A 13516-nucleotide genomic window follows, 5' to 3' on the forward strand; every position below is an offset into this window, starting at 1 on the left:
TATCTTAATTGCACACAGTTTGGGCAGAAACTTTTAAGCAGTTTTACATTTTGCAAAGTCACACTTACATAGCTAAATAGCTAAATTTTATTTCATTTTCTATTTCACTATGATATGATTTGAGTAATATTTGCAAGACTGTAAACTTCACTTCTATTTCTCCCACCTGTCTCAGAGCTTGATATGATGCAAAATCCTGCACTGTTCATACCTTGATCAACTAAATTAAACATTAGAACATGTCATAAACATTTCTTTCTGAGAGTGAGATGACTTTCATGACTAGTCTTTCATGACTAGCGAGATGGTTGCCCTCTGAACATGGCTGAAGCCTCAAATCTACAGATGTTTATAACCACAATGCTTATGGAGTGGAAATGAATTCTTCCAGATCAAGTAAGGTTCCCTGCCTTAGCTTGGGATTGGACACAAGCCCAACATAGCTGAGAAGCTTGTTTTACTCTGCATTCAGCTTGTAGGTGACCCTTTGGAATGACATACAGCACAAATTTGGGCATCAGATTCCTGAATTACAACCTCCATGAGACAATGCATGTCTACAGAGAGATACCTTCTGGTATCTAAAGAACTTTTCTGGAATGTTTTTTTACCTTGAATCAGAACCAAACCCCATTAAGATGAAGCATCTTGATGTCAACATACAATTTTAGCTGAAACAGTAAAATAAAAACTTGCATTTTGTAACTCCATTGTCTTGGAACATGCCTTTCTGTGAAAATACTGTTATTTGAAATATGCTTCTCTAGACTGCAGAAAAACATGTCAAGGTGATAGTATAAAACACTTGGTTGGGTACCACAAATAGAACAGAGTGGCCCCTCTTTTATGGACATATTACCCCACTGTCTCACCTGCTTTTCAGGTTTTTAATCTCATCTTCATTTTCACTTTCTTCATGTTCATCATGACTTTCTTTGGGTGTCTCTTCATCTTCTTCCTTCAGTTCTTGAAGTTCTTTGGTTTTCTTCAAGCCTTCCTGATAGCTTTAACACATAAAACATTTATTTCTTAGTCTAGCATGCTCTATAAGCCTGATTTTATTTAATGAAAAATTAACTTTATGCTTTGAAACATGCAATAAAACAGAAGTAGCAGTGTTGCAGCACTTAGACAAGAGTAAAAATTAGCTGAAGACTGTGAGTACAGTACACAGATAGCCTTAATAGAGGATTATATAAGGGCTGATACAAAATTTATGATCTTGAATGAGAAAAAGAGGTTATAGTCCTCAACAGAGAAAAACTTTTTTCTATTGTAAAGGAGTTGGTAAATATTTCTCTATTATTTTTCAATAATTTTGAACACCCTCCAGGTATTTCTTTTCTCCTGGAGAATGAATCAATGCTGAAGATAGATGGCATGCTGGATTCTGCAGGAGGGGATCAAAATTTTTATCTCACTCTAAATCCTGGCATTCAGAAACAGATCCCAAACTTTTTAATTGCCCCAAAACATGCTGTGTAAAGCACTTTGTGACACAAACAACACAACTTGCAATGGTTGATTCTTACTCTTCACTCGTTTCCGTGTAGCCTTTTCAGAATAAATATTTCATAAGGCTGTTTTTGGATTATCTTGTCATGAAGCTGAGCACTACTGACATAAGAACACCCACCCAACTCAGAATCTCTGATATAACTGCTCTCCCACAGTTTGCCTTTCATTAATAAAGGCTGAAAATCAACAGGTACCATGCAAATACAATGACTGAAGCTCACCCATGTTGTTTCCCACATTGTTAAAATTATTACTGTCTTCTAGGACCACCTTTCAGTTATGTCACTCATTTAAAATTGCATTTAAAAATAAATTTTAAAAACATATACAGTAATCTGGTAGCACATATTTACAGACTCAGTTCACATAAAATATTCACACCCTTTGTTATATGCTTCCTCTTCTATCTTGGCTTTAGTTTCAGGGCTGATCTCCTCCAACCCGCTCTGTGACAGCACAGAAGTAGAGGTTTCACAGTCAGGCTCTCCATTAGACTTTCCACTGCCAAGACAAAAGAAAAGACAAATAGGAAATAATGCCACTGAAATGTGTTGTATTTGGAGCACACTACAGTTTTGTGACTCGTGATTTGTCTTTTTTAATGTACAACAGAGAAATGAAATGTCTTTCAAAAGAAAAACTAAACATCAAGAAAAATATTAGTTTCAAAATGTTGTAATTTAAGAACAGTAATTACTATGTTTCTAAGGTAATATGACTTGCACTTTGCTTCTTGTTTAAAAAAAAAGCAAAAAACCCCTACATTTGTTTCCTGGCTCATCCATGGGATTTATTTGCTATTCTTGAAAACATTTCCATCAATTTTCTAAAAATCATCTTAGATATTGTAACCAGCTAAATAAGGGGAAAATAATAGAAATAATATCAAATACCAATTTAACAAAACATTGGTTTTATTTATTTTAGCTACTCCCCTCTGCTGACTTTGTATGCTGAACTGATGCACAGGTGAAAAAAGAACACAAACACATACATTTCTTTAGTCACTAAAACTTTTCTTAAGCAAAAGCTTTGAGCATTTAGCCTAAAGTTAAGCCATTTTATATTGCTCTCTTCCTGCAGTGTCCTCCTATCTTTGTTTATTTGATCTGGGACAAGGAGTTTAAGTGATTGAGACATAACAGCAAATCTATCAAAGTCCAGGTTTAATAAACTCAACAGTGGAACCCATTTCAACTTCTAGAATCCAACCTTTTTTGTAGGCCTTATTTTTTGGGCACTAAAATTGACACCATCTGTGGGTGATGGATTTTCTCTTAAGAAAGAAGTCATATTAACAGGAGACATTATTTTCACTTGGACTTTAAACAAATAATGATTATAAGCTCAGTTTAGTTCTGAGATGCTGCTTGTAAACTTGACATGAAAAGGAAAATATGATGGTGACATGGTAAAATACAGTTACCAGATCATGAAGCTGACGTTGTGTCACTGATTTCGATACCTCATGTCTTGGTTTAGGAACGACAGAAATGATCCAATTATCATTTCATACTAGGATTTAATAGGTAAGGAGATGACCTAGACAACTCACTTTTCTAGAAGTGCTGGCAGAGCAGGACTAGATGCTAGGCTGCTCCTTCCATTACTAGGTGATTCAGACTGTAAATAAAACACAGCAACAAATGTTATATCCATTAATAAATTTCAAATGAGTGTTCAATAAAATGACAAATCAATGTGCTGCTTAGGTTTTCTTCCCACACTGACGAGCAAAGTATCTTTAATATGGAGCTTCCAAATTTACCACAGTAAACGAGGGACTTGCACACTAAGAATTTTCTCCAAAATACATTGATCACTGAATAGTATAATTACTTTATTTTATCTCTCCTATTATCTATGAAAATTAATAGCTGAGTTTTCTAATGGAAATTTTAAACAAAACCAAATCATAATAAACCATGGCAAACAAACACACTTAGTTCCTGAAACAATTAACTCTGAGGACATAATAACTAAATTGCACAAACAGATGCTTTTCTTAAAACTAAAATGGATTTAGCTTCTCAGCAAACCCCCTCATTTAAATAAACCTGCATTTTTAACATTTTTAACTGCATAACTTTCAGGTTATGTCCCATCATAGCTCATCTCTGAACAGTTAGTATGCCTTGCAGTTTTCCTCTAAAGCATTTATATGGATTCATTATGTTCAAATTAGATTATCATTTGATTTATTAAAGTTTTATAAATAAACAGCCAACACAGAGGCTGATGACTTCACTAATCCCAAATCATCACAGAACTTCTAAATTTGTACCACACACATTTCTGTACATTGATTACACGTGTTTCTGTTTAGTGTTCTGTGGTTTCCAGTTAAAGTTCCTCTCCTACTTTGGACACCTATTTTCACAACTTCTTTCCTGTATGTTACTACAGATGAAAAGGTAAATTGCCTCACTAATGTGCAATGCCTCTGAATCACCAGCCCTCCCTATTCAGCAGTTTCTAAAATGATCATTTAAGGAGGTAGATTCTGAAGGCACATGTCCCTTCCAAATAGAAACTGCCTCTGTCCACTCCCTTCTCTAGGATGGAGTCAAAACAAATTAAACCAATGAAAGGGCTTCAATTTTTTAGCAACTGTGGCTTGGCTGTATGTAAAAGTAATTTAGCCAAAAAATAGTACCTTTAAAATACGGGGTTTACTTACCAGGGATGGCATTGAAGGTATAGGTGAAGCTGTTGGTGACTGACCAGGAATGTTCAAGGAGTTAAACTTAGGAACAACTGCAACACTGACTCTCCTCCGAGGCATATTCTGTGAGGAACAACAATTTATGGTTTTTCTATCACACAGCAAGACAGACTGAAGAACAATTCTGTAGGTTAACAGGTGTGGAAAAGGTGTAGGTTAATGTCTCTTGGGGAAAAGGAGAGTTGGGAACAAAATTAAGATGAATGGATGCTAGGTTGTGGTTTTCCCCAGAAATTCCTCAAGTATGATTTGCTGTGGCAGGTGCTTAGTGTGAAATGAGTGTGGTACAGGGATGCTGCTCTTTTCCCTCCATACTGAAAGCCCAGTAGAGTAAGTCACACAACAGATGTGGTCTGAGCTGATATTGTCAGCTCTTATTATACACCATTATCTTTGAATAAATCAGATGTATAACGATACTGGGGAAGGTGCTGGTGTCACAATGACTGCAAAATAATGAAGGTGGACATGAAACTCTTATCTTACCATGTACCCATTCTGATATCCTGTACCCACTATGATATATTGATTACATCTAAGCCTACTAATCATAACTTACAGAACCAACAACACCCACTCCTTCCACAGGAATGTCCTGTGAACATCCCCTTCTCCCCCACCCTCGAGTTGTTAGATACCACCATGTGACATTGCTTTACATTTCCCAAGGATCATGAGCATTCTTTATATGACAAACACCTGCAAGCTGTACACAACATATTCAAGCTTAAGTACAGATCACTTAAGTTTTTGCTCTCATTTGGTAAGTAGCTAAATGCTTCCACCTATAAAATCTATGTAAAATCTGGCCTTCCAACTGAGTAAAAACATCCAAACACTTACAGCATCTAACAGCTTTGTTTCACTGCAAATCCAAACACTTCTGGTCTAGACAACTTTACAGGAAAGGAGTTAAACACAGATTTAGTAAATACATAGGAGGAGTCACTTACTCCACTATCCTGGTTCTAGACTAAACCAACTGTACCTATTCATTAATGACAGTTTTATTTAATTTACTGCCACAAAACTACACAGGGGAGTCTTCAGCCATCTTAGACAGACCATTTTAGTGTTTTGGGGTTTTCTCCCCCCTCTTTATTACTTGGGCTTGTCCTTCTTAAATTTAATCTTTTTTTGGGACTTCTGTTTCAACTTATCTGGTTCTCATTCTGAAATCCAGTGTTGCCCTTAGCAGGCTCTGTGCTCTAATTCTTTATATCCAACACTCAGAGGTGGCAGGAATAAATTAAATCTAAGGAACTACAACCTAAACAAATAAAAATATGAAAATAAACAGTAGACTGAGTATAATGCCTCTGACCACCAAATTTCCTAATGGCCTCACTGGGACTCATATCACTGGTTATTTTAGCAAGTTTTGTAATAAACTTTATCTCCAACACTTGGAATTTTTTCAGAAATGAAACACTGGACATGTTGAAGCTACTAATGGGTCAAGCAAAAACAATCTGAGATGGCCTCTCAGTCTGAATACTTTGTCAAATCAAACAAGATACTTTGATGCTAACTGAAAAATGATCCCCACTTACAAAATAACTGCTCCCACCTAAGGTGCTCTGACCATGATAGAATTCTTAAGATAATGAAAATGTTGTGGTCATGGAATCCTGAACCATATGGTAAGTTTTGATCCCATGTTCACTTTCCTCACTGAGGAACCAGGACAAAGCACAGGACCTAAGCCATTCTCTGGAGCACAGGTACACAAAGACATTTCACTACCCTAAATGCTCACTTTTTTTAATATTGTAGAATTACCTTTCCAACAGTAAGAGACATGGATCTAGATGAACGAGGCACTCCATCTTCTATATAGAAAAAAGATAAAAGACAGCCTTAGACTATATGAGTATCTATAAATACTAATAGAGCCTTTGTTTGTATTTCAAACTCAGACACAGTATATTTATACAAGGTCTGTAGTGACCACATATTTATCTGTCATGCAGTTCTGATCTCAGCTTCACCTGCAGAAGAAATTCGAAATAATTGCAAAAATCAAACCATTAGTATCTTTACTGAGATCAGGCAAAAGGCCACTGTCTACTTCCACATACAGATAGATACTTGCAAAATAAAATACTTATATTGCAGTTTCCAGCACAGAAAAGACAAGGTTGCAAAAAAAAAAAGTTTTAAATAATGAAATTTTGCCATTATCCATCACCTTTGCATTAAAATTGCACAGGCTATGTGCATGTGAAAGAGGCCAATGAAAATGTCATTGAATCTCATCAGAATTTGGTAAGTGAAAGTGATTTCAAATTACTGTAGTATAGCATCAAGTATGGTTCATAGGAAACACTTGAACTTATTTCTACAACTTTTTTAAATCTACATCAGAACTTCATGAATAGGCTTCATGGTGCTTCACTTTTAATCATTAAGAGCACCAATATCTCCCTGTATAGAGGCAAGACAAACCATTAAATTTTAATTTTTTTTACCAGATGCACCATAGCTTCTGCTAGAATTCTGATTGGCAAGTTTCTTGAACTCCATTAGTTCAGCATGATCCTTTTCATATGTTCTTTTCAGATTTTCCACATACTGCATCATTACTTCTGTTGCCTTTGACATGCGTTTCTCCTAAGGAAGACAAGAAAGAAATACCCAGTTAAACTCTACATGCCTCCAACAAATCATTTGCCTTTATATCTATGCTCCCTGTCAGGGCTAAATCTGAAATAGCTGTTCTTTAAGAAATATTGGTACCTCCACAACTAATTCCTAAGCTAGTTAAAGACAAATGCACATGCATTCATACATATTTCACAGAATATCATAATTTATGTTGACATGTATTTATACAACCTGCCTGTGTGCCCATCTGATTAGTTATGTGGCATGCTACATTGGTTTTCAAACCCTCAAGGGTCTTAGTCACTGGCATCAGTCTGGTTGCTTAAAAGGGAACAGTCTTGAACCTGGGTGGATATTGCTGTGTTCACATTTATACTCGCTCTGTTCTTATACTCTTCATAGTTGTCTGACTGAGCCACTGCCCAAGGCAGGTGACTGAACTGGATGAGCTTTTTGACCCAGAAAAGTTTTCTTACTAGTGCTGCACTGATTTAAGTTTCATGTGATGCAGCTGTAGTTCTGAATAATGCATTCAGAATAATGTTCCTATTGTACAGATGTTGAACAGCTTAATGGGTAACCTTTTTCTGTTTGAATCTTATTTCCAGACTGAAATGGTGTCTTATCTGACGCTGCAATAAACGTCTTTAATCTGTCAAAAGGGCAAATAAAACTCAAAGGGCGAGTGTAACCTCTAGCTATGGCTGAAAAAGAGAGAGAGGGAACAAGTGCAGGTGGGATACAGGTTGAACACCAGGATGTTCCTACCTGGCGAACGGCTCCGACCATCTCGGCGCGACTCGACAGCCTGGCAGCCAAACGCCGCAGGACAGCGATGTCCTCCAGCAGCTTCTGGTAAGCTTCCCTGTGCTCATAGTGGTGCCACAGGTGAGCTGAGGACTGGAGGGGAAATACATAAGATTTATCATCATGTCTTGCCACTTCTAGTTTTCAAATGAAGTAGCCAGAGCCACAAAAAGGGGTAAAAATGTCCAGGCAGAACCAGCCATGGACAGAATGGCCCCGAAGGAATGCCAGCACTACCACCACAGACGACCTAGAGAGTGCTGCTGCTGTTTCAGGAGTTAAAGAGGGCTCAGCACATTTGCAACACTCTCCCTCCTGAAATTTGTCATGAATCGTGCCTCACTGCCTGTGCACTTTACAGATGACAAGTTTATTTGAACTAGCACTTAAAAATCACTCCTGAAGCACAAACATTTTAATTCCCTGGGCACAGGGTGTTAAGAAGGACATGCATCTCCTTTCAGTGTCATGATACTCCACTTTTATTTGGGACAAGAGATATTATAGTCTCGAGAATTCCAGATGTAAAAGAATAATTAAAAAAATAACATAGCCTGTAAATCAAGTGGCAATTGCAATTTCTGAACCTCTTTTTGTCAGTCAATAGGCACATCTATTCACTGGATTAATACTGTCACTTTGACAGCACAGATTAACACTGGAAAGCATCAAAGCATATACATTCCTTAGGATTGGTTCCCAAAAGCAAGAATGCATTTAGATGTTTTATTAGCCAAAGCCTTAGAGAATATCTCTTCACTGAATACATTTTCTGTTCACAGAGAAATTTGTTATGAGACGACCCTATACAATTTAGTTCAATCTTACAGGCAGACTTTGTCATGCTGCATGATTTCTATATTCTAAAGGAGCATTTTTAGGATGGAATAGTTTTGGCAATGAGGTTGTTTTAAGTAATTAATCACTGTGCTGCTGTCCACATATTTTCCCTCTGTCCAGCTGCAATGTCCCCTAGTTCTCTGCAACCCCTCACTTGTATTGCTGCAAGAGTAAGTCAAGGAGTTGAAATGATGTGAGAAAAGAATAACCTTTCCTCCTCTTTTTCTCCCCTGCCTCAAAAGAAGGGAGGTAAGTATCTTTTAAGTAGAGTTGTTTCAGAAATTGCATTTATAGTGCGAACCTTTGGTGTAGAAACACAGCCAAGAGACTGATGAATCTGGCACAACAATAACAACAATTGCAGCCACAAAAATTTTTTTACACTTATTTATCATGGAAGCTACTTTGATAATAAATTGCAACCAAAATTTGACTGCAAGAACCAAGAAAGCATAAGGGAAGAATCTGTCTGAGAAAAATCATGCACAGAATTTCAGATTTTCCATTTTTTTCCTTGGTAGCTGTAAGTTGCTTATTTTCTTGAACAAATCGAAGTTCATGTAGATCAGCTTTCTCTGGAAGTTAGGTTTTTGAATAACAGACATCAGTTATCACCAGCTTGATTAAAAGAATCAGAAAGACTGGTAAAACTGTCATTGAGCCATATAACATATGCCTGCCCTACAGAAATGAAGATAACCTCTCAATGAGATTGGAAAAAGTCTGGGTCTAATATGATAGAGATTACAGAGAAATGATCACTAAATTTTATTGCTTGTTAGTTTATTCCATTGTATAGAACAAAAGCTTTCATAGGAATGGCAGTTTCCACTCGGTTATAAAATACATAAAAAAGCTTGTAAAAGCCAGACAGTAGTGTGTGAACTGCACAGAAGAAGAAAAAGCTAATCACATCTGTCCCATGCTGGCAACCTGGTCCTTGGTGCCTAATTAGGGATTCTTAAGAGAAACACAGGGCAAACCTAACAGACATTTTTTCAGTCTGAAAATCCTGAGATTTAATAGGTTGTTTTTGCTTGCTCTTTGAGAACAGAGGGAAAAGCAGCAAAACATTCAAAACATCTGGGTTTTTTTCCCCAAAACAATTAATCTGGAAATGCAGATTTGAAATTACAGATGAAAAGATGTAAGTATCTTTCTGATAGTATGCATTCTTACCTGATGACGTACTTGATAATGTAAATTGGAGAAATATATGTTTTCCTCACTATTTCTCATAAGAATGGCAACACCTCCTTGTAATGTGCAAACTGGGTCTACATCTTTCATTTAGCAGCATGACATCTAACCATCCCTTCCCTTTTCTGCACAGAAACATGTGCAGCACATAGGTTGATACATCTCAGAGATATATTTATCATTTCAGTTAGAAAATGCAGAGAAAGCTAGCAGGAAGGGCTGAAAACTGCTGCTATAAAGGAACATCAGGGACAGCTGGAATAGAAGTGTACTCAGGCCCAAAACCTGATCCTGAGGGTACATGTATTCCCTAAGTAATCCTCACTGTCTCCTTTCCTGTACCACCTTCTTGTATCTGCATCTTTCAAGTTGTAAATGTCAGGACTCAGGTTTCAGACCATTTCAGAACTGACCAGCAAATTTATAGTATTTATTGCCAGATGTAGGGCAACATCCTCTATGCCTTTCCAGCAATGCTGGCCCACTGTGGCAGAAAATGCTCTCTCTCCTGTTGGGTGGCAGGCAGCTCACGGTAAGGAGCTCAAGCAGCAGAAAATGAAGTTTTGGGGCTGAATTTACAGTCCATGTAAGAAATAATAGTCATGCATATTTCTAATGTGTGTGCACTTCCATGGACATTGCAGTTCAGGAAAAGAATTCCTGTTGTTTTCTTACCGTAATGGCTGCTTTAAAGTTTTCCAGTTCCTTCTCGGCATTCTCTTCTGTAAGATTTCTCTCTCTCTCTGCTTGGTTAATTCGAGATTCCAACGTGTAACTATCATTTCTAAAGGCCAAGGAAAGTTGTACAAATACATTCTGTTTGGATTAAAAAAAGGCATTTTTTCAATAAGTCTCACAGCAATGTAATTTCCAATAGCAGTTTATGAATAGGTATGTGTTTAACAAACTTCGGTGCTTAAATAAGTATTGAAACGGAAAACTGAAGATATTTTTGAAAATTATTTTGTTTCAAAAGTCACTTCTATTTACTTCCACTAAATTATGAGTAAATGTGCTATTGCCTCTTTTCCTGAATGTTTTTCTGGGAGCTCAGTAGAGCAGAGACACAATGAAGGAAGTAGCCTACCAGAAGCACCAGAATCACAATGGATCTGTTTTCTAGCTGGACTTCCTCCAAGGGTCCCCAAGGTTTTTAAACAGATAGTCTGTGCAGAGGAAGTCCAGAGATGAGCTCAGCATTAGCATTGTTTTACCTCAGGGATAAACACCTACCATTGAAGCCAGCAAAAGATTAAGTGCTAACGTTTTTATTCTCTTGCACCCTGCTTTTAAAGATTGTTTCTTTCTTCACCAGACACATTATTTCTTAGGATTAATACTTTGCAAAGCACAAGGCACCAACAGTTCCATGTATCTATGTAAATAAAGATCATTTTCTTGACTGGTATATCAAAAAGAAAAAGAAACAAAGCCTGCAAGCTAAAGAGCAACCTGCAAACAAAATTATTGGCTTGAACTGAGAAAGCAAAAACTATGTAAACTAACAGCAAGATATTATTAAAAACTGCCCCAAAGCTCCTATTGGCCAATAAAAATGCAATTTAACTTGTTTAGTTTCTGCTCCCATTTAAGCTCATTTTTTTCACTACTTTATGTATATATTATAATAATTTCCAAAATGAATGCCTATTTTATCATGAAAAACACACATACAAATGTTTTGCTTATTCCTACTCTGTCTTTTGACAGTTCATGTTGCTCTTCTTTCACAAAGTCATTATGTTGATTGAGGTCAAAATGTTTTTTTCTGAGAAATATTTTTTTGGGAAAAAGAATCATCCCATTACCTTGTTCTAATAACCACCCTTAGACTTACAGTAACCACTTAAAATTGAGGCATATGCCCAAAATAATTAAGTTTAGGAACATACTTACCTCAACTTCTTTTTCAGTAAGTGGAGGGGAGCTAGAAATAAAAGCAAAAAAATCACATTTTAATGTGTTTTGTCTCTAAAACCAAAGCTATTCTAATATTTGATTGAAAAGAACAATGTAACATATGCTTGAGGTTTATGAGTTTTCCACCACATTTCAGTATTGATTACAATCAAGCAGTGCTCTCTCTGAACTTCTTCACCTTGTGCATTCATTTACATAAAATATTGTATATAACAGTTCCTTCATGACAAATGTTAAATATTTATTTCATTGGCACAGAGGACACTTATTGACAGTTTCAAATGACTGAAGTCCTCTGGCGTTTTTGGAACAAAAACACTTGGGTGAATGTAGGAATTAGTTTTGGCCAAATATTTTTTGAATTGTTTTAATGTCTGGCAAAGCCCAAATCAGTGAATTTGCAAGTGAGTCTTTCAACTACATTTGCAAAATAAACTCAATTTCCCCGAAAAATTGTCACCTGCAGAAAAATTGCAGAATTCTTACCTGCCCCAATTCTACCATGGGTAAGCATTATCTGCCCTGATTATTTTTCTGGGGGAGAGAAATACCAATGCTTTCAACATGAATTTATACCTGCAACAGCAATCCTGGAAGCCAGGAGTGGAAAAATCCGTATTAAAACCTACTTGTAATAGGAAATTTAGGTTTCAGACTTTTTATGTAGAGTTTACAAACTGATTTTAAAAGTTGGCTGGTTACTGGAAGCTGGTGCCCTCTTCAAAATTTTTCAGAAAATCCACGTTGCACATTTTAAGATGCAGAGATTTATCTACTTGTGTGGACCTCTATGAATGGAACTCCATAAAGGGAGTTCACTGGAACCCATTAGTGTTCTTTCTCCCGGATGATCTTTCTGCTTCTAATGAGCTTTTACCTTCCTGGAAGCGATTTGTGCACGCGGAGTTTTCGCAGCAATACATCAGGAATGCTGGGCATGACATCAGAGCTATTCTTTGGCTCTTCCTCTTCAGTGGGGGAAGGGAGAGGCGAAGGGCCTGAAGACATTTTCAGATTTAAAAAAAAAAAAATTATGTTATTTGAAAAGTCATGCATTAACTATTAAAAGTCAGCATCTCAGAGGCAAATAGGATCTCTTAGCTTAACTGTGTCCTTTTTAAAATCAGTGAGGCTTCCACCCAACTCTACTGGGAGCAATACTGAACAAAAAGTAAAGGTCTATCCCTTCATGCAGAATGTTACTTCCTCTATTGCATGTGGTGATACATCACTCATCCCTCCTTTACAGCTAAAGATTCCCTGTCTTCCTCTGGAGGAGTGACAACAAAAGTAATCTGCAAAATCGTCATTGAAAAACTGAAGTAATATGTGCTCTGACAGTCTCTAATGCACTGAAAAATAATTTTTGTATTAGTATTTTTCCTAGAGTTCAAACTGAATGCAGATTCAGCACTTGAACTTCTAACCTAATGTTTTGCATTTGTGCTTTACATCATTTCTGGAATATTTGACATGAGATTTTCTAGGAGAATACTGTCATTTCCTCAGGCTTTAAATGCCACCTACCAAGATAAAGTCTAGTGTAATGTACTATACTAGAGATTTTGTGCAGCATTTATGGTAATGAATTACAACATGCACTCATTTCATTGCATGTGCATTGAAACACGACATGAAGATTATCCTTACTTTCTCTACTTCTATCACTTTCATAAGGACCGAGTATGGCTCAAACTTTTTTTTTTTTTAATTCTTATTACTTAGCTTTCGTATTTTAATTTTATTTAATTTTATATATAATGATTCCCTTCTCTCCTCCTATCTTGCCAGAATTTACTGAAGGACCTTCCTGTAGGAAAGGCAGGTTCCCCAGTTTGAATCTCAGACTTGGGAAGGCAACTTTGTACATGTCTGCTCTTCATTAGGTGTAACAGAAAG

General features: G+C 36.7%; 1 protein-coding gene across 3 annotated transcripts in view; it reads right to left on the bottom strand.

Annotated features, from left to right (window-relative positions):
• MRVI1 (murine retrovirus integration site 1 homolog) overlaps nt 1-13516 on the bottom strand; it is a 103958-nt gene that overhangs the window by 3950 nt on the left and 86492 nt on the right. For all 3 annotated transcript variants that reach the window (XM_018076118.3, XM_018076119.3, XM_018076120.3), the window contains 10 exons: nt 12495-12615; nt 11594-11624; nt 10373-10513; nt 7619-7750; nt 6715-6856; nt 6026-6075; nt 4199-4306; nt 3074-3141; nt 1900-2019; nt 873-1004 (listed from right to left, as the gene is read on the bottom strand). In XM_018076118.3, coding sequence (XP_017931607.1) covers nt 873-1004; nt 1900-2019; nt 3074-3141; nt 4199-4306; nt 6026-6075; nt 6715-6856; nt 7619-7750; nt 10373-10513; nt 11594-11624; nt 12495-12615 — 1045 coding nt within the window. The remainder of the gene's footprint in view (nt 1-872; nt 1005-1899; nt 2020-3073; nt 3142-4198; nt 4307-6025; nt 6076-6714; nt 6857-7618; nt 7751-10372; nt 10514-11593; nt 11625-12494; nt 12616-13516) is intronic.

This window comes from Manacus vitellinus, unplaced genomic scaffold (genome assembly GCF_001715985.3).
Source record: "Manacus vitellinus isolate BGI_N305 unplaced genomic scaffold, ASM171598v3 scaffold_30_pilon, whole genome shotgun sequence".
NCBI classification, from domain to species: Eukaryota; Metazoa; Chordata; class Aves; order Passeriformes; family Pipridae; genus Manacus; species Manacus vitellinus.